The sequence below is a fragment of the Emiliania huxleyi genome (genome assembly GCF_000372725.1).
Source record: "Emiliania huxleyi CCMP1516 unplaced genomic scaffold EMIHUscaffold_8, whole genome shotgun sequence".
NCBI classification, from domain to species: domain Eukaryota; phylum Haptophyta; order Isochrysidales; family Noelaerhabdaceae; genus Emiliania; species Emiliania huxleyi.
Window position 1 is genome coordinate 854,335 of NW_005196021.1, and position 22,575 is coordinate 876,909.

Consider the following 22,575-nt stretch of genomic DNA (forward strand, 5'->3'; position numbering starts at 1 on the left):
GGGCTCCCAGACCATGCGTGTGGCGGCGCCCGCCTCCTCGCAGTAGCCGCCGCGCGGGCAAGGGTCGCAGGCGGAGAGGCCGACGTCGGGAGAGAAGCTGCCCGCTGCGCAAGGAAGGCACTCCTCCTCTCCCGCGAGGGGCTGATGCTGGCCCGGAGCGCACGGGATGCAGCTCTCGCTGCTCGCCGCGCCGAGGGCGGGCATGCGAGTGCCGACCGGGCAGGGCTCGGGGTCGGCGGTCCCCTCCTTGCAAAAGTGGCCCCTGGTGCACTGGCCGCTGCAGGAGGAGTCGGTGAGGTTTGTCGTTGCCCCATAGTAGCCCGCGGAGCAAGGGTTGCACTCGGGGACACTGAAGTCGCCCTTAAAGGAGCCCTCGGCCGGCAACCAGCTGCCCAAGCGGCATACCCAGTCTATCTCCGAGTTTTGAGTATGTATCGTGACACCGTCGTTGCCAGTGAAGGAGGCGTTGCTGATGGAGGTTTGTTCGTGGTTTTGCAGGTACAGCACCGAGCCTGTTGAAGCCGAGTTGTTGATGAAGTCGACACCCGCGATGGAGAGGGACTCGCTGTTATACGCGGAGACGACGCCGCCGTTCTGCGGTTGAGGAGAGGGCGGGGTGAGGCAGGCCGGCCCTCTCTACCTCTCGCCTCGCTGCCGTGCGACGCTACTGGGCGGCTAGCTCTACGCGGCGCACATCGCGAGCCGAGCAGCCCGACACGCTCGAGCCGCTTATCGAGACCGCACTGCTGCGAAACGCGTAGACGACGCCGCCCCACTGCGGTTGCGAGGAGAGAGCGGGGTGAGGCAGCCGTGGCCCTCTCCATCTCTCGCCCTGCTGCCGTGCGGCGCTGCAGGGAGGCTGCTAGCTCTACGCGGCGCACATTAGCAGAGCAGCCCGACACGGTCGAGCCGATTATCGCGACCGCACCGCTGTTCTGAAGCGCGTAGACGACGCCGCCGTCCTGCGGTTGAGGAGAGGGCGGGGTGAGGCAGGCCGGCCCTCTCTACCTCTCGCCTCGCTGCCGTGCGACGCTACTGGGCGGCTAGCTCTACGCGGCGCACAGCGCCAGCCGAGCAGCCCGACACGCTCGAGCCGCTTATCGAGACCGCACCGCTGCGAAACGCGTAGACGACGCCGCTGTACTGCGGTTGCGAGGAGAGAGCGGGGTGAGGCTGCCGTGTCCCTCTCTATCTCTCGCCCTGCTGCCGTGCGGCGCTGCAGGGAGGCGGCTAGCTCTACGCGGCGCACCCCGTAATCGCCATCAGCAGAGCAGCCCGACACGGTCGAGCCGGTTATCGAGACCGCACCGCTGTTCGCCGAGTAGACGACGCCGCCGTTCTGCGGTTGCGAGGAGAGAGCGGGGTGAGGCAGCCGTGGCCCTCTCCATCTCTCGCCCTGCTGCCGTGCGGCGCTGCAGGGAGGCTGCTAGCTCTACGCGGCGCACATTAGCAGAGCAGCCCGACACGGTCGAGCCGATTATCGCGACCGCACCGCTGTTCTCATACGCGTAGACGACGCCGCCGTCCTGCGGTTGCGAGGAGAGAGCGGGGTGAGGCAGCCGTGGCCCCTCTTCACCTCTCGCCACCAGTGCAGCGCTGCAGGGGTGCGGCTAGCTTTACGCGGCGCACATTGCCAGCCGAGCAGTCCCTGACGGTCGACTCGATGATCTCGACGTCGCCTGCGCCGTTTGCGTACACAACGCCGCCGTAGTCCGACCTCCCGTTGACGAGGGTCAGCCCCCGCAGGGTGAGGCTGCAGCCGCCCGAGAGGTAAAAGAGCCTGGTCTCTCGCTTGCCGTCGAGCGTCGCGCCCTCGCCGCTGCTCGCGACGGTCACTTTGGTGGTGGAGGTGCAGCTGATCTGGCTGCTCAGCTTGAACTCTGCACCGGGCGGCAGGTAGATGGAGACGTCGGCAGACGTCGGCTCCTCGATCAGGGTAGCCTCCTCGATCAGGTTGCGGAGCTGGTCCTCGCTCTCCGCGGCGACATAGCCGGGGGAGAGCGGCGGCAGCGGCGGCAGCTGGGGCGGTGATGGCGGTGGAGGCGGCCGGGTCGCCCAGCAGATCTGACGGCAGAGGGAGGAGGGCATCAGAGAGGAGAAAGAAGGGGAGCGAGAGGCACCAGGGGCACACCTTCCAGCCCGACTTGACTACGTAGCCATCCGACCGCCACTCGATGACGCCGTCCTCCGCCACCGCGCCACTCGGCCCCGAGGTGCCGCAGTACTTTGTGCCGTTGACGGTGAGATAGTCGTAGCGGCAGCCGTACGCCTCCACATCAAAACCGATCACCTCCAGCCCGACCGGCGGCACACCGCTGATGGTGCACTCCTCGCTGTTGCCGTAGCTGTTCGGGTAGTTTGGCGACGCGGCGCACCAGCCGCCGTCCGTGAGCGAGCACGGGCCGGTGATGAAGTAGCCGCCAGGGAAACCCGGTGGCAGCGGCGGCGGTGGGGACGGTGGGGTGCCGCATACGCCCTGCAGGAAGAAGAGGATCACAATGCCAACTCGGAGAGCACGCGTGCTGGAAAGCAAGGGTACGGAGATCTCTGCGTGGCTGCTGCGCTCCACGCTCTTCTTCTTGACCTGCCCAAGGCACGCCGCGAGGAGCAGCGCCAGCACGGCCGCACAAGGGTTGAGGAAGAGCAGCGAGGCCACATCGACCTCTGAGAGGGGCGTGGCGGTCGTGAAGCTCTCCTCGAGTGAGGGGTCGCCGATCTTCGTCGCGCCGGAAGTCTCGTCAAATAAGGGGGCGAGCTCGGCGTAGGCGCCGATGTTGAGCTTCATGGAGGTAGTCGGGTAGGTCTTACCGATCCCGATCTCGACGTTGGAGTGTGCCGTGGCGGTCGTGCAGTCCGCCTCGTCCGTCGTGGAGCCCGGGACAGGCTTGTTCTGTGAGAGGGGGGGGGGGGGGGGAGTTGGAGCGGAGGCGGGGACCGCCCCCAACGGAGGCCCCCATGTGGGGCCCACGGTGTGGGAGCGGGGAGCGAGGGCGGGGCGAAAGGGGGGCGAAAGAGGGCAAACGGCCCCCAGGGGAGGGCGGCGGAACAGGGAGAGGCGGCTAGGGAGGTGGGGGGGGCCGCGGGGGAAGGCCCCCCGCAAGGAATGGTGTGTGGGGTTGGGAGGGGGAAAGGGGTGAGGGAGGTGGCCCCCGCCGAAGAGGGGGCGGGGAAAGAGGTGGGGAGGGCCGCTGGGGGAAGGCCGGGGCCGGGGCGGGGGCCGGGGCCGGGAGGGGGTGCTGGGGGGAAAATGGGGGGCGGCCAAGACCCCCCGGCGGAAATTGAAAGGCGGGGAGGGCGGCGGAGCACGTGCCCCCGTGAGAGAGGCCAGACGGTGTGTGAGAGAGCGGAGAGTCGCACACCTTTGTGTCCGTCTCGTCGGCCTCGCCCTTGGAGTGGGCCGTGGCGGTCGTGCAGACCGTCTCGTTGCTCGTGGAGCCCGAGGCCTTTATCGGATCCTCGGAGACGCAGAGCTCGGTGAGCGGCGGCGGCGGCTCCGCGCACCACACAGGGGCGCCGCCGCCGCCGCACGTGACACCGACGGAGTTGGCGGTGGAGTCGGCGAGCGAGACGTCGCCATTCTTGACCGCGCCGGCAGCCTCGCCAAAGGAGGCGAGCTCGGCGTCGGCCGCGGCGCCGATGGGCTTGACGGTGGTCGGGGCGGCGGCGCGCGAGGCGGCGCCGCTGAACTTGGAGATGTTGAACGGGAAGGAGAAGGTTGGATGGAAGGTGGCGACGTCCGGACGGGCACCGAACAGCGCCCCCCCACCCCCGAGGACGTCTTGGTGGAGCAGGAGCTCCGCGGCCTTGTTGGGTTTGCGCGAGGCAGACGCCGCGAGGGCGAGCGTCGGCGCGTCGGTCTCGAGCTTGGTGCTGAAGTCGGTGCGGTTGCGCGTGTCGATGAGTGCCCCCCCGCGCCGCGGACGGGGGCGAGAGGCGGCGGTTGAGGGCGTCGCGAGAAGAGCGAGGGCGAGCATGGCGGCGTGCAGCAGATGTAGGCGGAGACAGATGCACGAAATTGAGATCGCAGAAAAAAAACGCGACGAGTGTCAAGTGGATTGTGTTCTTCAGGGCGGCTCGCACAGTAGTGTGTGTACGTTGGACGGTGTGGTGTGGACGCGAGAATACTTAGCTCCGCCGTTCATGGAGGTAACCGATGCGAGTGCGCGGCGCATCCCCGGCGGCCGGTTGCTTCCCCCAGGATCTAAGTCTTCTCTGCCTGCGGGAACACCCTCGGGCGGCCGGGTGGGGCTGCGGCTGGAGCTAGCATGGCTCGATAGAGCCGAGACCCCGTGTTGAGGCGGCGCTCCTTCGGGCGGCTTTTTAGAGTCGGGAGATATTCGGCAGATCTGTCATGATCTCCCGATCTCATCCCAGTGATGGACGTCCGTACGTCCCTTCGTAGTAGTTGTGTTTCGGACGGCCCTGCGCAGTGTTCTCCCCGTCCGCCTGCGAGACTGACTCAGTCGCTGGCGGCCGCAGTCTGAGGGCCCAACTTGAGAATCGTGCTTCTTGGGGTTAGGGATGAAGGCGAAGGACCGTTACGGTGAAGGACCGCAGGTTAGGGACCGATCGCCGCCGCTCATGTGTCACTGTGTACGTCATGTCAGTCTTGATAACAAGTACGGTCGATCCGTCAAAGCGATCACTCGTCACGATCACGTTGGACGGCTGGCACAGAGCTCTGTGCCGGCACACACAGGAAGAGCCGTACGGCAAGAAGAGCTCGATGGGGAGCGAGAACCGTCAGAGGAGGTTCAGGGGTAACCTGAGTCCTCCGTGACGCGCTCAATCGCTCCCAAGCGGGTGGCTCTCGAAAATCATCGATATCTTCCGAAAAGACTGCTCTTGCCGCAGAGCAGGAGCGGCCGCACTCTGCTCGCTACCCCCCCTGCACAACTTAGCTCATGGGCGACCCCCCCCCCCCCAGAAGGAGAACAAGTCCCCCTTTATACACGAACCGAAGAAAGTATAGGCGGGGTCTGGCCGCAATAAAGCTGGAAAACTGGTGTCCACGGGTCTCTTGTTGCTTGGGAGGGTTGGGGACCCCCCCCCCCAGCAGGAGCGCTCTGCTGCTGGGGGGGTCAGACCCCCCCCCCCCTTAGCAGCAGGGATGAACTTAGTTGTGCAGGGGGGGTAGCGAGCAAAGTGCGGCCCCTCCCGGTAGAAAGGTGAAGAACAGCCAGGCTCGCGGACTGGAGTCTGGACACCAACGCGGTATGGGTGGACGCTAGACAGACGATGACGACACGCATGAGCGACACACAGACACAAAACAGGCTCACAAGACACACAGCCAGCTGGCTGCCACACACCCTGAGGCCTGAGTAGGCGTACACATGACTCAGGGCCACATCCTCCCTGTCTTGGGATGTACGAGGTTTGCCTCTCGCACCCCGTCTGTTTTCCCGTTTCCTTTTTTCTCTACACAACACCCTCTCTTTCTATTTTCGTAAAATTCTATTTTCCCGGGAAAACTGCGTGGAAATCGTCAATTTTTGGGCTCTGAGCCGAGTCTGAGGCTGGTTTGGGCCCCAAATCAGCCAAATTTTAGGCCAAATCGGCAAAATGCCGGGAATTTCGCGGAGAAGCCGTGTAGACCTGGAATTTACCCTGCGACCGCCAGGGTATTTTGTCGATTCCTCAATTTTGCCTCAGATTTTGCCCCAGACCAGCTCTCAGACTCAAAACAAAAGCAAAAATCTCTCTCAGACTCAAACAACAAGCGCAACAACTTCAACCTGCTGCTCCACGAGACGTTCGGCGGCGGCTTCTCGCCCACCGCCGTTCTCAAGCTGCGCCGCCTCGCGCGCAAAGTCGCGCGCGGCAGCGTTGACCGCACGGCCTACTCGCCCAAGTACTCGCTCTCTTTTATGTCCCACCATGCAGAGCGCATCTCTCTCTCTGTTGTGCGAGGCGTGAACCGCGCCATTCGCTCTCACCTGGCAACCCTGTCTGCACGTCTCGCGCGCGCGTGAACAGGGCTCCAGGCCCCAAATTACGTGTGAGTGTTAGAGTTGTTTGGTATTGCTAAAAATCTCTCTCTCTAAAAGCCCGGAAAGCGTAACAGGAGTGGCACTCGTGCGTCCCGCGGCTCACGGCTCGCTCCTTGATTGAGCCGCCGGTCTGCGATCAGCTCTCTCCTTCTTATCGTTCGTCGCCCCCCTGGCAGAGCAGCATTCCACCTAGCAACTCAGCCCTCGCCCCCAAAAACCTGAAAGTGCGGCCGCAACACCTGATCGTCGCATGACGTCCGGCGGCGCCTCGAGCGGGACCTCCTCCAGCCTCGCTCCGGAGGAGAAGGGCGCTGCCGAGCCGTTGGAGAGCAGATCTGCGAACGCGCCCAACACAGCCAGCATCGTCTTTTCAGAGCCGTCGCGCCGCCGACACGGTCGGCTAAACTTCCAGTGGGTGCTGCGGCTGAATCAGCGCGCCGTGCCGGCGCTGCGCGTCCTCACAAACTGGAAGGTCGAGACGTACATTCAGGAGCGGAGAGCGGCCGGGTGCGTCTCGAGCCGCGACCGGCTCTACCGGTTCCTCGCCTCGCCGACGTCGTCCGGCAACGCGCTGATGTTTGCGCTGCTCATCCTCGCCTTCTCGTTCGCCTCCATCATCACCTTCGGCGTCGAGTCTCACCAGCACTCCAAGCAGGTCTTGTCGGCGCTCGAGCTTTACGGCGAGAATGCGACCGCCATCGAGGAGCACCTCGGCAGCCTCACGCCGCCGTACGAAGAGCCGCTCTTCGCCTGGAACTGCGTGCTGGCCGCCATGTTCACCGCCGAGCTCGCGCTGCGCCTCGCCACCTACCCCACCCCGCTGCGAGACTCGGAGCTGTGGGTCGATGCTCTCGCCCTGCTCCCGCTGATCCTCCGCATCGCCTGCGTCTCCACCCCCGAGGGGGGCCTCTTCTACGAGTCCGCGCTAGAGATGTACCTGCCGGGCCAGTACTACCAGCCGACGGGCGGCACCTTCCTCCACCTCAGCGCAGCCTTCTCCTCGCTGCGACTGCTCAAGCTGACTAGGCACGTGCTCGGATGCCGCTAACCCTAACCCTAACCCTAACCCTAACCCTAACCCTTACCCTTACCCTAACCTCAAGCTGACCAGGCACATGCTCGGCTGCCGCATCCTCGGCCAGACCCTGACCGAGTCCTTCACCGCCCTCCTCATCCCGATCTACTTCCTCTTCACGCTCGTCACACTCTTCGGCGACCTGTGCCGGCACCTCTGTCCTCCCTCGCCCGTCACCGTGAGCAATGAAGCGCTCCCCCCCCTCAGGCACGCTGCTGTTCGCGCTCGAGTACGGCCGCACGCACTCTCCCGCCGGCGACCAGCAGCGGCCCATGTGAACCCCTTTCACAATCGATAGGTACGACCCCTACGCAGAGCGGGACGGCCCTCGCGTCCTCGACATCCCCACCGCCTGGTACCTCATCCTCGTCACGATGGCCACCGTCGGGTACGGAGACTTCTCGCCGCAGACCGCCGGGGGCAGGATCCTGATGGGGCTCGTGACGACCTCTCCGGGCTCGTTTGCTCGGTGACGAGGGTTGAATCCGAGCCGCAACACGCACTCAATAGGTTCGTGATTATCACCGGGCTGACGGTGATGGCGATGCCGCTCGCCATCGTCGGCAACAACTTTTCCCGCGCCTGGGAGGCGCGGGCCGCCCTCCTACTCCCCCCCCCTCCCCCCCCTCCTACCCCCCCCCCCCTCCCCCTCGAGTCGAGGAGGCCGCTGCTGCGTCACTGGCGAGTCATGCATCGGCGCACTGAGTCGTGCTGTAGGCGCGTGAGCTCGCCCTGATCGCCGAGGAGATCAAGCTGAGGTGCAGCCTGCACGACGTGCTGCAGGCGTTTGAGGACTTTGACTCGGACCGCGACGGCAGCTGCGCCTGCCCCGAGGTTTGGCTGGCCGCTGCCTTTGGAGCAGGCACTTCCTTTGACTAGGCACTTGCTCGTACCCAGACTTCGAGCAGGCGGTGACGACGGGGATGGGAATCAACCTCGAGGGGCGCAAGCTGCGCTCCCTCTGGCGGCAGTTTGACCACGACGAGTCCGACTCGATCCGGTGCCACGAGATACAGCCGAGATGCTGCCGAGGTACTGCCGAGGTACAGCCGAGGTACAGCCGATATACAGCCGAGGCACAGCCGAGGCACAGCCGAGGCACAGCCGAGGTACAGCCGAGATGCGGCGGTCTGGCCTCGAGTCTGCGCTCTCTTGTCCGCCGCCCTCTCCTCTCCCCGCCGGTGTCTTCCTGCAGCTACCACGAGTGAGTGTTGTCGATGCATGCCAGGTACCACGAGTTTGCGCTCGCCCTCTTCCCCGAGCTCGATCCGCAGGAGATGGCCGAGTCGATACAGCAGCAGCGGCAGCAGCAGCACTAGACGAATGCTAGTGCAACGCGAGCACAACCATCCCTGCATATGCGCGGGCCTTGGTCCGGCCGGTGCCGCTGACGACGAAAGACGCCTGTCGGCACTGGGCCAATCCTTGAGTGAGCGCTGAACATTGACTGTGCTTGTGAGGGGGGGTCTTACTTGGTGAGTAGTAGAGTAGCTGGGTGCTGTCGGTCATGTCTTTTGTGACACCCCCATGAATAATACTTAGAGACATGGCCAAAGGCCAAGGCCCAAGCGCACTCAGAGGACCAATTCCGTACCGCACGCGGTACGGCTATGCATGTACATGTACCATGTACGCCTAAAGCATTTTTGGATGCGCAGCGGCGCCGCCAGGCGCCCCCGCCCGCCCCGGCGGTGAACGAGCGGAGCGAGTGAATCGCCGGGGCGAGCGCCTGGCGGCTCCGCGGAGCTCCTTTGGCTCGGCGCGGGTGGGGGCGCGAGTAAAAAGAATCTTGACCGCGCAAGACATAAAGGGTGGCTAAGGGCTCTGCCCGCAAGGCGCCCGCGTCGCAGACGCGGTACCATTGACAAATCTGCTGCAATACCCCCACACGAGCAAATAGCAAAATCAAGTTTGCTTGTCAGGACTATCAAGTTTGCGTCAGGACTGCCCCATCAGGACGATTCCGCAGAGGGGCGCGCACGGGTCGAAACGGGGACTGGGCGCCTATCATTCACTGCTGGGGGGAAGGGGAAGGAGGGTTGCAGTGAAGGAAGGTGGAAGTCTCGTCGGAGGCACTTGTGAGCACTGTGAAGACCGTGCGCCATCAGGACTTCGCCAGGACTCTGTCACACTGTCAGGACTCTGTCAGGACTCTGTCAGGACTGTCAGGACAGGGTGGGAGGTCCACAAACCAGGTTCGCTGCGCAACCCTAGCGCGGTATTTTTCTTTTTTTGAGCTAGCCTTCGATGTTAAAAGACCACAAGGTCTTTTTTTACCAAAAAGAGGGCACACCGCGCCCTCTACGCTGGGATGCTGGGGTCTTTTTTTTCGACTCGGCATACGACCGTGTTCCAGAGACGCTCCCAGGTCGGCGTTCGCTATTTTTGCTCTCACTGCTCGGCGCGGTTTATCCGTCTGACGGCAGCCGTCAGCCCCACATTCCCTAGTGCGCGCCCCTCGGCACGCCGCCTTAACTGCTGCTGCCGCTGGCCTCGCGCCCCACTTAATTAATCGAGACCCGCACAGCGGTCGCGTTCGTTCGACCCCCTTTCCCCACTCACAGTGTGCGTGCGCTCCCCTCCGCTCGGTTGCAGGACACCGCTCAAAAATGAATTGCACCGCCTTGAAGATGGAGTACGCAGGGACGGACTGGCAGGTGCTGGAAAAAGAAACCAAGAGTTTTTTTCAATTCGAGCGTGACAGCCCCCCGAGCAAGGCTGTTGAGCAAAGCCGCTGTTGAGCAAAGCCGCTGTTGAGCAAAGCCGCTGTTGAGCACATCGCCACCTGTCCGGAGAACCGGCGCCCAAAAGGTAGTACGTGATGCCGAAGAGCGGCGCTACCGCAACCTCCGCACAAGCCTTTCAGGCGGAGAAGCCGGACGGCTCCGACGAGTTTGGCACTTCGCGCGACGTCAAGGCCGACGACTCCCTCCTCCCCGACGCTGAGGTGGAAGGAGTGGAAGTCCACCCCGCAACTGCGAGGAGCATCGTCGACACGTGCCGGCAGCTCGACGAGAGCTTGGCAGCGGCGTTCATCCGCGGTGACATCCGCCTGCTCCGCCGTGCATGGCTTCTCGAGGCTCCCGACCAGCACTTGCCGTACAGGCAGGTGCTGGAGGAGCGCGAGGGTCGAGGCGAGTCGCCGCTGCTCGATCCGAAAGAGGCGGCTGCGCTCCTCGAGCGTGGCGATCGCAGCATCGGTGCCCTTACCCAGTGCGCGCTGCCCATGCCCTTCGGGACATTCCCCGCACTCCCCGGCTCCCGCTGACTGCACGCACCAACCACCCGAATTGCGCGTACCGCAGTCCCTGGTACTCACCCGGCGATCCGGACCCGGCGGGCGTCAAGCTGAAGATTCTCCGCGAGGCACTCGTAGTCCTCACGCACATCGAGGCCATCTTCGTGGACTACGCTTCGCTCTTCCAGGCCAGCCTGCGGACCCGCCCGCTCACGCCGCACGCCTTAGCTGTGGTGAGCTCACAGGTCCCCTTTGCTGCGCAGCACCCACCGAAAGGGCAGCGCAATCCAGCTGAGAACGAAGCCTTCAAGCGCGCGCTCGGCGTCATGGGCGACGTGTACGCCTCCGCGGTTGGCACGACGGTGCTGCAGATCAAGGAGATCGCGCCTCGTCCGCAGGAGTTTGACGGCGCTCTTTGCCTTTTCGGCCTCAAGGCCGGGGTGGACGAGGCGGCGGTCCGCCAAGCTCTCCGCGGCGGCGACCTGTCAGCCGAGTTCGAAAGCTGCGACCTGACGTTTGAGCTGACTTACGGCGTCGTGCGCTTCACCACGCACGCCGCGGCGCTGCGAGCCATGGTGGCGAACGCCTTCTCTGAGCTGTGCGGAGGTGTCGGCACGCGGTACAACGAGCACTCGTACGATGGCCGCGGCGATGGCGAGGGCGGGCGTGACGGCGACGAGGGCCGCGGCTGGTGCGATCCTCCCCCCCCCCCCCCGCGCATTGCACCCCTACAAAGGTGTACGGGTGTCCTCGCGTGGCAGGTGCTGCTTCGAGGGCGGGGTGAGCGGCGAGCTACTCGTGCGGCTCAGCGTCTACCCTCGGATGAAGGCGGAACTCAGCAAGCTGCCGCCCAAGCTGCTCTCGCTAGCCAGCGGCAGGGCACCGGAGCCGGTGGAGCTGTCGCACAGTGATGTCTGGCAGCGCGTGCAGCGGGTGATCGAGACCATCGAGCAAGCCACGTTCACCGGCAAGGGCGACAAGGAGGTGGTGCCCAAGCTGTACAAGAGCTACGTCGAGCGGGTTGCGACGGTGCTGACGTCCACACTCGCACTTCAAACGACGCTCGAGACGGCGGCGGAGGTGCCGCCTATGCCGCTTGTCGATGCGCCGCCCACCGACGCCCTGCGCCTTGCCGACGGCCAGCTGCTGCTGCTGCTGCCGGGTGCCGACGCGCGCCTCGCCGGCGGCGACGGAGCGTGGCTCGCCGAGGTGGAAGCCAGCGAGCGCACCGCGCGTAATCTCTTTGATGGCGGTGTGGCGGAATTGACCTTTGACAGCCTCAGCCACGCGGTAATCCCGTGGCGCCCTGCTGAGGCTTCGCTGCACCGCGACCTCGTTGCGCTGCCAGCGCTGGGCGAGCGAGTGCAGCGGCTGTGCGACGATCAGCTTCCGGAAGATGGGCTGCGGGCGCTCGGCGAGGCGAGCATGGACGTCGTGGCCGACGCGGCGAAGCTGCCGGTGGTTGCGGAGGTTGCTCGCCAGGCGGAAATGGAGATTCGCCAGGTGCTCAAGAAAGTTGCGGATTACCCGCCTCGAGGGCCTGGCGAGGAGGCGCCTCCGCTTCGCGAATGGATTGAAAGCTGGCGCGAGAGCCTCAAGCGCCTCTCCTCCAAGGACGTGAAAAGCATGATGAATAGCTTGCGCGAGATTCTCGAGCGGCTCTCCCCCAAGGCTCTCGACGCTCTCGCCGTCGCCGCGTGGCGGGAGGGCGGGTTGGTGGGCGCCCGCCGCTTCGCATGGGGACAGCGGCTCGTCGTGCGCGCCACCGACGGCGCTTGGCGTGAAGCGGCGGCGGAGGATGCGTGCAACCTCGACGGCGGGCCGGCGTCGCTTAACCCATGGAACCACGCGCCACTCGAGATGTCCCTCGACGCGTTCGAGGCGCTTCGAGCGTGGCACACCAACGCCTTGCGCGCGCAGCACTCGCACATTGTCGACGCACTCTCCGGCCGTCGGCTCGACGCGTTGAAGCAGTGCGTCGCAATCGAGGTGGTGGGCGGCGGGGCGGAGCTGGCATCGGTGGTTGAAGCATGTAGCTTCGCCGCATGGCTGTGCACGTTGCACCAGGAGCGGCTCGCGGGCGGCGAGGCGACGCGGCCGCCGGCAACGCTGCTGACCGCCGGCCCCGCGAGCGGCAAGTCGACGCTGCTCTCGCAATTAGTCGCGCTTTCGCTCGACAGCGAGCTCGTGCCGATCCTAATCAAGGTGCAGCTTCTTCAGCAGCGGCTGATCTCCTCACCTCACGCGTTTGCGACGGCGTGGAATTGGGTCGATGCCTACTTGCGCCTCGAGCACGGCGAGGTGTCGCCGCTGTACCGCATGCTGAAGCAGGCAATGATGGCGCGCCGCGCGCTGCTCCTGCTGGACGGGCTCGACGAGGGCGGCACGAACCGGGAGCAGATTGAGAGGCACGTTACCGAGGTACTCGCACCGCAGGGACACGTGCTACTTGCCACTTCCCGGCCCGCGGGCATCGACGAGGTCCGTTTCGCCTCCTTCCACCGGCTCCGCCTCTCGCCGCTCACGCCGGAGCAGCAAGAGCAGGCGCTGGTGCAGCGGTTGGGCCACGGGCGGTCGGCGCAGCTGCTCGACTACGTGCGCGAGCGTGTGCCGATCGACGCCGAAACGGGTCTTCGCGTCACGGCCAACCCGCTGATGCTGTCGATGCTTACCTCGGTGTTTGAGCTGCGCACCGGCCTCCCGATGCCCAGTACGGTCGCCGAGCTCTACAAGGTGGCATCGGATGTGATGCTGTCCCGCAGCGGGGCGGCATCGCGCGAGCTGCGCCGGCTGCTGCAGGCCATCTTCTTCGAGGCGCAGGTATCGCAGGGGCGAGTCATCGAGGACAGGCAGCTCGACGAGGCGGCGCTCGGGCTGGAGCGGCCCGAGGCGCTGAAGGCGATTCGGGAGCGGGCACGGGCGCAGCGGCATCTCGGTGGCAAGTTGCGTTCGTCGGGCCTCGACGAGACGGCCTATCTCGGGCGCGCAATGGCGGAGTGCGCAGCCGAGGTGCGGTCCGCGTGCGACTCTCTTCCGGCCGCGATGCGCGATGCGCTGGCCGAGGCGCGAAGGCGAGTGGCTCGCGACGAGTTGCCGCTGCTCAGCTTGCTGCAGGCGGAGCCGCTGCAGCTGCAGTCGTCGCACCTCTCCTTCCAGGAGTATTTTGCCGCGCGCGCGCTCTGCGAGGAGGGCACCCTCTCGGGAGCGCCGCCGTGGAAGTGGCAAGCCAGCTGGGCGAACACGCTTGCGCTCGGCGCGGGGATGGGCGAGCCGTTTGCAAAGGGGCTGAAACGCGCGGCCGGTATCGGGAGCGATTCGCTCAACTTGTGCGGGCAGCTCGGCGGCGACCGGCCGACGGCCTTGCGCGCCGTGGTGATGCTCAGTGAGGCGCTGAAAACTATCAACCTCCGCGGCAACTCGCTTGGCACGGAGGGCTGGTGCGCGATCTTCGCGGCGCTGCGAGACAACAAGGAGAACAAGGTCGAGTCATGGGACCTCTCGGGGGAGCGCATCAACGTGAAGGTCGCCAAGGTGCTAGCGGAGTACGTCTCCGGCAGCGCGGTGCTGACCTCCTTGGATGTGCGCGACAACGAGATCGGCTCCACCGGCGCCGCCGCGATCGCCGAGGCGCTGCGCGGCAACGAGGTGCTGACAGAGCTCAACATTGGCGGCAACAAGATCTGCCCCGAGGGCGGCGTCGCGATCGGCAAGGCGCTCGCCGTCAACGGGGTGCTGAAAACGCTCAACCTCTGCTTCAACAACATCGGAGAAGAGGGCGCCACAGCGATCGGCGAGGCGCTGCGCGGCAACGCGGCGTTGACCGACCTCAACCTCGGCAAGAATAAGATCGGCGACAAGGGCGCCGCTGCGTTAGCGATCGCCGAGTCGCTGCGGGGCAATGCGGTGCTGAAAAGCATCAACCTCAGCGGCAACTCGATTGGCGCAGAGGGCTGGTGCGCGATCTTCGCGGCGCTGCGAGACAACAAAAAGAACAAGATCGAGTCATGGGACCTCTCACGGCAGGGCATCAACGTGGAGGTCGCCAAGGTGCTAGCGGAGTACGTCTCCGGCAGCGGGGTGCTGACCGCGCTTGACCTCGCCCGCAGCGGCATCGACGAGGCGGGCGCCGTGGCGCTGGCCTCCGCTCTGCGCGTCAACGCGGTGCTGAAAACTCTTGACCTCTACAACAACCAGATCCGCGCCGAGGGCGCCGCTGCGATCGTCGAGGCGTTGCGAGGCAACGCGGTGCTGACCACCCTCGTGCTCAGCTATAACGGCATCGGCCCCTCCGGCGCCACCGCGATCGCCGAGGCTCTGCAGGGCAACGAGATGCTGACCGATTTGAACCTCTACTGGAACAAGATTGGCGACGAGGGCGCCACTGCGATCGCCGAGGCGCTGCGCGGCAACGCGGTGCTGAAGAACCTCAACCTCTACTATAACAACATCGGCAACACGGGCGCCATCGCGATCGCCGAGGCTCTGCGAGGCAACGCGGTGCTGCAAAGCATCGATCTCCGCTGCAACAACATCGACGGCAAGGTGAAGAGGTTCTCGACGTTCTTTGGCCGCAACGGCAACGGGAAGGAAGTAATTCGAGATGCGGTGAGCGGGCGGGTGGGGTTCGAGCTCAAGATGTGAGTGGTCGCTCTGAGCGTGGACGGCGCAGGCCGGGGCCATGAGGTGGTGCATAATTGGACTTGCTTCTCTGGTAGCCTGTTTTTTTGCCCCCCCCCCCTCCCCCGGCCCCGCACAATATGTGGTAGAAGGCTAGAACGCTGAGTGTCACAACATTTTGGACTCCGTATTCGGGGCCTGTGGGTGGGCCGAGTGGTTCCTAGCGTGTGAGTCAAACTCTTAACAGAATCGCATCAGCCCTCCACAACACTCAAAATTTTCCTTGGGGCGCGCTCCGCGCGCGGCGCTGTCCGCGCCTCACTCCTTGAGCGTCATATAGGCGCTGGCCGCGCTGCGCAAGCACGGGCGGGAGGGGTTTCTCCTGCGGAGTCGTGCGTGCGCAGGGCTCCTCTTTGCTTTCTTCTACTCCCTACTATCATCTCGTTCCCGTCCTACCAGAGAATGGCCGCTGCGCGCTGGCCCGCACATGTTCTGCAGCTTGGAAAGTCACTCATCAAGGCACTGGGCCCGTGTAAGCTTGCAAAAAGGATTGGCGAGACGCTAAACGAAAAAAACTAAGCTCTAAGGCAGCCCCGCGCGCGGCGCGTTACCATGAAATGGCTATAATCGACCTCGTGGTGGCGCCGATGGCACAGGTACCATCGGCATCGCGATCGCGCGACGCGCGCCCGGGTGTCATCCTCATCGGCGGCGGGCGGGCTGCGGCGGCGGCGGGGGCAAGCTGGCCAGCGGAGGCTCGGGCCAAGGCCAGTCCAGGTGGGGAAAGGGGGGTTGAGGATTACCTCGAATGCCGCGGCGAGAACTCGTCACCTCAGGTGCGCCGCGTGATATGTGTCATATGTGTCACCGTGTTCGAATCACATGCCAGCTCGCATAAGCGAGCCGCCCGCTCTTCCACCGCGATCCGCGTCCCCGTCCGTTGCACACATGCCATGCAAGTTGCCAACGCGCAGTCCCAACGCACGAGTCCCGCCAAATGTTGTCCCGCTATTGTCCCGCCGCATGGTCCCGTCTTCGCCCTGCCACCTCTCTGCTCTGTCCACCTTGCGATTCGACTGCGACGTGCCGCCAACGCGCCTGAGCCTACGCGGAGTCGAGGAGCCTCGGGTTGCGGATCTTCAGCGAGATGGTGAGCTTATCCTCAGCGAGGTAGCCACACTCCGGGTCACGCAGCTCGGCAAGCAGAATCATCTCACGGAAGCCCCAGTCCATCTTGTCCGACTCGAACTTGTGCTCGCTATCCTTTGTGACCGATTTGTCCGATTTGGCACTTGGGATGGTGAAGCAAAAGCTGGCTGCGCAGGGCTTCGTCGCCGCGTCGACGGCCTTGAGGTAGACCGCAAGGGAGTCCGCCTTGTTACCTCTCGGGAAGACTAGGAGGCACCAGCGAATGCCCGCGTACTCGAAGATGGGCGAATCCGTCCGCTCCTCGAGTGCGGAGAATTGCGCGATCGACCACACGAACTCCCCAGGCGCGCCACCTTCCTGAAGCCAACAAGGCTGCCGCTCCGTTGCCTTGCGAGTGGCCAGCGACAGGAACGCGGCTTTCATCGCGGCGGCGCCCTGCATGCACGGCTGGCTGGCGGCCTGCGTGCACTGCTCCGCGCTCAGCAGCGGGAATCGCACCTGCGCGACCAGCCGAGCGACCGCCTCCTCCGAAGGCGCCGACGGCTTCTGCGCGCTGACCCACGCGTCGATCGCGTCGAGCACCTCGGCCTCCTCCTGCACCTTGAGGCAGTCGTCGCCCAGCAAGTCGGCGAGGCGGTCAAGCTTGATCGTCGCCAGCTTCTCGGGCGCGGCGCGCAGCTCCGGCCAGCACGCCAGGCACGCGGTGCGCGCCTCGTCGCGCAGCGCATCGAGCGAGAGCCGCTCCGCGAGGTCCCACGCGCCCACGCAGCTGTCGGCCGTCAGCCGCTTGGCGATGGCGACGGCCGCCGTGTCGCGCAGCGGGTGCACCTGCAGCAGGCTCGCCGCCTCGAGCACGGGCACCAGCTCGTCGTTCGACCCGAGCACGCAGCGGCCCTTGTACATCCAGCTCAGCATGGCGGCAAACGAGTCCGCCGAGATGGCCGGCAGTGTGTGCGCGTCGTGGCTATCCGCCATCATCGATTTGTACATCCCGCGAAAGTAAAGCGACGTGCCCGCCAGCACCGCGCGGTGGGCCACGAAGCGCTGTCCGCCAGCCATGATGACCGCGTCACAAAAGTCTCCCGCCTCGCGCTGCTCCTGCAGCGCCTCCGGGAATGGCGTGCCGCCGATCAGCTTGACATAGCCGTCGGCCGCGTCGTCGGCGGGAGCGGGCCGCTTCGGTGAGCGCGGAGCGTGCATCGCTGCCACTGCCACCGTGCTCGCCGTCGCTGCACTCTCCCCTGCGTCCGTCATGACGTGCTTGGTGGGTCCGGGTTCCAGGGGACAGTGCCGCCGGAACAAGACGAGGGAGGATGGGAGAAAAAATCCCCTCAGACGGTACGTAAAGCTAGAAAAAAAGAAAAAAACGAACGCGTGTTTTTTTATGAGCTTAGCCTTCGATGTTATGAAACAACGTTTTTTTATAGGAGTTGCAATGGTCGACGTCGAGGAGAGCCTCGAGGAGAGCCTCGAGCGCGCGGGCCCGAGCGCCCATCGGCTCCACATCGACGGCCTCCCATCAGACGTCAGCGACGCCGAGCTCGCACGGCGCTTCACGCCATTCGGCGAGGTGCGCGAAGCCAGCGTGATCCGGGGAGCCGACGGCGCTTGCCGCGGCTTCGGGTATGTCTCGCTGCACGCAGCTCCGCCAGAGGTGGCGCGGTGCATCAAGGCGTACACTGGCACGCGATGGCGCGGCAAGCGGCTCGCCGTCGCTCCCGCCAGCGAGGACTACATGACGCGTCTCAAGCGGGAGTGGGAGGAGGCAGCGGAGCAGAGGCGAGCGGAAGAGGCTGCTGCTGGCGCTGCCGCCGCCGCGGCCGCCGCAGAACGACCAGCAGCGCACGACCCGGCCGCGACGCTGCGGCTGCGGCCGAGCCGGCATCTCGACCTCGTCGAGGCGACGCCGGGCAAGAGCAACCGGCATAGGCGCAGCTTCCCGCCTCTGCAGGCCGAGGCGGAGGGGCGGCGGGCCGAGAAGCTGGCGGCGGGGAAGGGTGCGCCGGCGGGCGAGGCGAGGGGGGCGGAGCGGGTCGGCGCGGCGGCCGAGGCGCGGCGGCCGCTGGCCGAGAGCGGGACGGCCGGCGGCATGAGCCAGCTCTGGGCTGCCTTCGGAGCCTTTGGCGGCGGAGAGAGCAGCGATGCTGACAGCGGCGGCGACAGCGGCGGCGGCGACGCGGGCGGCGACGCGGGCGGCGGCGAGGGCGGCGGCAGCGACGCGGCCGGCGGAGAGAGCGAGGGCGGCGAGGGCGAGGGCGGCAGCGAGAGCGAGGGCGAGGGCGGCAGCGAGGGCGGCGACGCGGGCGAGGCATCGCCTTGTGCTGCTGTTGGCAAGCTACCGACTGCTGCCCCGCGGCAGTGTGCCGTGTCCCCACCTGTAGGGCCCCGCCGACGAGCCCCCCCCCCGTCCGCCCCTCCCCGGCGGCGGTGGCGGCGACGAGGACGGCCAGGCGAAGCCCGTGCGGCCGGCGGCGGCGCCACGCGCCGAGAAGAGGAGGCTTGGCGGCGGTGTCCAGGTGGCTGTCCAGGCGGCCGCAGACTCGCGAGGAGGCTTCGCTGGCGACAAGTGTGGTCACGCACTACGCTCTGCCGACTCGCGTAGGCCGCCTTGCTCGACGAGGCCGAGGAGGCGGCGGCCTTTGTGCGAACCACCTCGCTCGCCTCGCTCCGGCGGCGGGCGGTGCGGGCCAAGGGCGCCGCGCGGGGCGAGAGGACGACGGGGACCGGGCAGGGCGGGGCGTCGGGGCAGGGCGGGGCGTCGGGGCAGGGCGGGGCGTCTCAGGGCGGGGCGTCAGGGTTTGCCGTCTCCTCTGCGAGCGCGACTCCTTTGGGTGCCTGTCGCGGTACCGAGGGCGAGGGCGAGGGCGGGGCGAGGGACGAGGACGACGGCGACGCGGAGGGAGGCGACGCGATCGCACCGGCGGCGGCGGCAGTGGCGGCGGCGGCGGCGGCGGCGGTGGCGATGGCGGTGGCGGTGGCGGCGCAGCAGCGGAGGCGGCGGCGGAGGAGGAGGCAGCTCTGGACGCGGAGAGGAGGGCGGCGGAGGTGGCTGGTTCGTTGCGCGTCTTGGCGGAGCTGCTCGGCGAGCCGCGCGAGGAGGGGCAGCCGAATGAAGGATTGCTCACAGGTTCGTTATGAACTCACAGGCGAGCCGCCCGAGGAGGCGCAGCGGGAGCAGCAGCGGCAGGAGCGGAGCGCGGAGCAGCGGCGGCGGTGGGGCGCGTGGGGCAGCGCCGACGGTTGGCAGCTCGGAGCAAAGTTCGACCCGTCGGAGGGTCCGCCCGCCGGGCCGGAGGGGGGGTGCCGTCTGGAGGGGGGGGCGCGCGGCTCTGAGGGGGAGGCTTCGGGCGGCCAGCCCTACGAGGGGGAGGGCCACGGCCCGACCCTCGAAGCCGCGCCCGGCCGGCCGCCGGCGCGCGACTCCCCGCCGAAGGGCGACTCGCCGCTCGTTCGCCCTTCCGGCGCGCGAGGCAAGTCGCGCCCCACTCCTCCCGCCTCTGCTGCTGCCCCTACTGCTGCCCCTACTGTTGCCCCTGCTGCTGCCCCTGTTGCTGTCCCGGCCGCGGCCAAGCGAGCGGCAGAGAGGGCGGGGAGACGAGCAGAGGAGCGAGCGCGCCCGGCGGCAGAGGGGTCGGCAGCGGCCGCAGCAGAGGAGGGCGCACAGGACGGCGTCCTCCCGCAGGGCAAGGCGGGCAGCAAGCGAGCGGCGGCGAGCGCTGCAGTGCCGCCAGACAGGCCCGCAAAGAAGCGCGGCGCGGCGGCGAAGGGCGGCTCGGAGGGCGCCGCCGCGGCGTCGAGCGGAGCGACAGTGTCGGAGAAGCCGAGCGCGGCGCCGGCCGTGGCGGGCCGGGTTCGGCTGCGCGGCCTCTTTGTCGGCGGCAGCAGTGGCGGCAGCTTCGCGCTCTCCAGCTTGGTCGGCGGGGCGGAGGGAGGGACGGAGGGCGGGACGGAGGCAGACTCGGCCGAGCAAGCCTTCTCCTTCACGTTTGGCGACCCCACGGCCACCGCCGCCGCCACCACCGCCGAAGCGCCGCCCGCCGCCGCCGCCGATCTCGCCGCCGCGGCACCGCCCGCGGCCGCCGCTTCCGAGGCGATTCCGTGGGCGGCGGCGGAGGAAGAGCCCTTCATGCGCACCGCGCCGGCGGAGGAGCTGCTGCGCAACTGGCGGCGCGGCCGCAGCGAGGCGCGGCAGGCGTACAAGAAGCAGCACCAGGATGCGGTGCGGCAGCGGCGCAAGCAACGAGCTTCCGCGAAGCGGTCGGGGGCGTGAGAGAGCAGGCGAGAGCGGTGTCGAGAGGTCGGCCATGCCCACGTGCACGAATACCTTTCACAGCCGCGGCGATGCACAGCTGTGACCTGTGGAAGAATCAAGGCTTGATCCTACATCCTTGGAGAGTGCGGCTCAGCTTCAGGTGAGTCCCCTCGGCAACCAACACCGGACCCAAGACACACAAGCACAGACAGTCGAGAAGGGAGAGACAGCAACATGCGATGACGGCCTCTGGTCGCTTTGGAACGCTTTCACAGCAAATTCCTCTGTCCGCTGATTCCCCTCTGCCGGCGAGGAACGGCGACGGCACCGACCGTCGGCCAGCCGCCCGCTGCCACAGCTGTCCGATGGCGTCTGTGCTGGGGAGATTGGGGTCCGTGGCCCGCATGGGCGGCTCGCTGCTCGGCAAGGTCGTCTTCACGCGGTCGGCTGCCGCCTTTGGCGCCGGCGCGCTCACTGCGATGCCGATGATGTCGGGCGAGGACTTCTTCTACTACTCGTTCATAACAGACAAGGATCCGGACGCGATCATCGACTTCTACTCGACGGAGGACTTCCTGCAGATCCTCGGCATCTTCCCCTTCGCGCTCCACTTCGTCCTCGCGGGCGTGGTCTGGGACCTCGAGAAGGAGAACACAAACACCGTCTACCAGGCGCCTCGAAAGCCCTCTCTCGGGCTCCTCGCGCGAAGCCGGGCCGCCCGTGGTGGGGCAGCTCGCGTGCGCACACGTCTCTCAGCGCACCCGGCCGCGCGCCGCGCCTGCCCTACCCCATCCCCGCCTCCCTTCCTCCGCCTGAGCCGCAGCCGCACGCCTTGCGTGAGCGCCGCCGGCGGCCTCACTGTCCCGCCTCGCCTCCGCAGTCCATGGAGATCTCGTTCACGCTCGAGGAGGAGGAGGATGACGACGGGGTGGTCGGCTTCTTCCAGAAGCGCGAGCGCTTCAAGAACTTCATCCCGCTCACCTCCTTCCTGCTCTGGGATCAAGTGCAGTGCTACGGGTGTCCCGAGAGAACACACAGCACCGACCCTCGTACTGCACGCACTCCTGGGGCCTCACCCCTGGCCCATGAACGGCCGCCGCCCCGCCACCTCCTGCTCTGCCTGTTCGCACGGCGTACGCGGCGCCGCGGCGCCCCTCACACACCCTTATGGAGTGGTTAGCTTTCAGGCTTGCGCTTGAGGTCTCTGACCGCTTCTATTAGTTAGTTGACCGCTCTATTAGTTAATCCCTGATTGTTTCCGTCAAGTGTTCCTTCCCCCCCCCCCCCCCCTTCCCCCCTCCCCCTCCCCCTCCCCTCAACAGCACACCTTGGGCCGCGCGCTGGCTCACCCCCGGCCCGAGCGCGCCTCTCCAACCAGGTACAAGCGTCGCGAGGACGAGACTGTCGAGGTCTTCCACCGAGGTGCCCTTTCGCCCTCCCCCCCCCCCCCCTTTCCGAATCGTCGCCGCCTCCTCTGCCACCCACTTCGCCACCACCACCGCACCTCCTCCATCTCCTCCTTTCCTCCCCCGCGTGCTGTTGCGCGACGTGGAGACGAGACGTAGCCGAGATGCAGTCGAGATAGAGCCGAGATGCAGTCGAGGTGATGCACGAGACGGAGCGAGCACAGGAGCCGACAGGTAGCCGACAAGCAGCCGAGGCAGCCCATGGGCGGTCGAGAGAGATTGCCCAGCCCTCCCACAGAAGAGCATCACACGAAGAGCTTCCCACGACGAGCACACACTGAGCACACACCGACGCGGCCGCCCGCCTCTGTGCCGTGCCGCGCCCACGACGCCCACGGCGCGTCCGTGACACGCCCACGCCTCCTCCCCTGCCGTACTCCCAGGCGAGTACTTCCATGGACCGATGCCCATCCGGCTGCTGATCGGGCTGCACGCGCGCCGCGCCGCCGCACGGCCGCCGCCCCGCGGCACCACCAGCGACGTTCGGCGGCGCCGTGCTCCCCGCAGGCGCGGTATGTCATCTGGGCGACGGAGCGCCACATCAACTCGCGGCTGTTCGCCGGGGAGGCGCGCCTGATCACCCGAGAGTAGCCGAGATGGGACTCCTCACGTCGCAGCTGTTTGCGGGGGAGGGGGGAAGGGGGGGCGCCTGTTTCGCCGAGACTCTTTCCAGCACCTCTCCTCGCAATCGCCCCTCACCGCCCCCTGGCAGTGAAATCTGTGTGCGAGTGCGTCGTCCCTTCCAGCGCCACGCCCTTCCTTGCTCTTCCCATCCCGCCGGCGTA

The 22,575-nt window shown here is 66.6% G+C and overlaps 6 protein-coding genes across 6 annotated transcripts in view; 4 read left to right on the forward strand and 2 right to left on the reverse strand.

Moving 5' to 3' along the window:
- Positions 1-361: 361 nt before the first annotated feature.
- On the reverse strand, positions 362-3,974 carry EMIHUDRAFT_198597 (hypothetical protein; the record flags this gene model as incomplete). The annotated part of the gene is made up of 11 exons (XM_005759605.1): positions 362-372; positions 444-594; positions 695-775; positions 882-962; positions 1,063-1,143; positions 1,250-1,339; positions 1,446-1,526; positions 1,909-1,974; positions 2,132-2,890; positions 3,360-3,614; positions 3,735-3,974. 11 exons carry the CDS (start codon positions 3,972-3,974, stop codon positions 362-364), a joined length of 1,896 nt encoding a protein of 631 aa, XP_005759662.1.
- Positions 3,975-6,243: 2,269 nt separating this feature from the next.
- Positions 6,244-8,387, forward strand: EMIHUDRAFT_97050 (hypothetical protein; the record flags this gene model as incomplete). The annotated part of the gene is made up of 7 exons (XM_005759606.1): positions 6,244-7,023; positions 7,097-7,212; positions 7,367-7,537; positions 7,579-7,603; positions 7,786-7,902; positions 7,977-8,068; positions 8,297-8,387. 7 exons carry the CDS (start codon positions 6,244-6,246, stop codon positions 8,385-8,387), a joined length of 1,392 nt encoding a protein of 463 aa, XP_005759663.1.
- A 5,294-nt stretch (positions 8,388-13,681) lies between these two features.
- Positions 13,682-14,947, forward strand: EMIHUDRAFT_62288 (hypothetical protein; the record flags this gene model as incomplete). Its single annotated transcript, XM_005759607.1, has 1 exon — positions 13,682-14,947. One exon carries the CDS (start codon positions 13,682-13,684, stop codon positions 14,945-14,947), a length of 1,266 nt encoding a protein of 421 aa, XP_005759664.1.
- Positions 14,948-16,027: 1,080 nt separating this feature from the next.
- EMIHUDRAFT_97052 (hypothetical protein) lies at positions 16,028-17,272 on the reverse strand (the record flags this gene model as incomplete). Its single annotated transcript, XM_005759608.1, has 1 exon — positions 16,028-17,272. The coding sequence occupies one exon, from the start codon at positions 17,270-17,272 to the stop codon at positions 16,028-16,030; it is 1,245 nt and encodes a 414-aa protein (XP_005759665.1).
- A 235-nt stretch (positions 17,273-17,507) lies between these two features.
- EMIHUDRAFT_198602 (hypothetical protein) lies at positions 17,508-18,001 on the forward strand (the record flags this gene model as incomplete). Its single annotated transcript, XM_005759609.1, has 2 exons — positions 17,508-17,814; positions 17,973-18,001. 2 exons carry the CDS (start codon positions 17,508-17,510, stop codon positions 17,999-18,001), a joined length of 336 nt encoding a protein of 111 aa, XP_005759666.1.
- A 2,640-nt stretch (positions 18,002-20,641) lies between these two features.
- The window catches only part of EMIHUDRAFT_350878 (hypothetical protein), a gene marked incomplete at its 3' end in the record, with an annotated part of 3,020 nt that continues 1,086 nt past the window's right edge, over positions 20,642-22,575 (forward strand). Inside the window, exons 1-6 of the mRNA XM_005759610.1 lie at positions 20,642-20,995; positions 21,205-21,341; positions 21,703-21,746; positions 21,923-21,927; positions 22,298-22,344; positions 22,382-22,400. Coding sequence (XP_005759667.1) covers positions 20,690-20,995; positions 21,205-21,341; positions 21,703-21,746; positions 21,923-21,927; positions 22,298-22,344; positions 22,382-22,400 — 558 coding nt within the window. The 5' untranslated portion in view covers positions 20,642-20,689. The remainder of the gene's footprint in view (positions 20,996-21,204; positions 21,342-21,702; positions 21,747-21,922; positions 21,928-22,297; positions 22,345-22,381; positions 22,401-22,575) is intronic.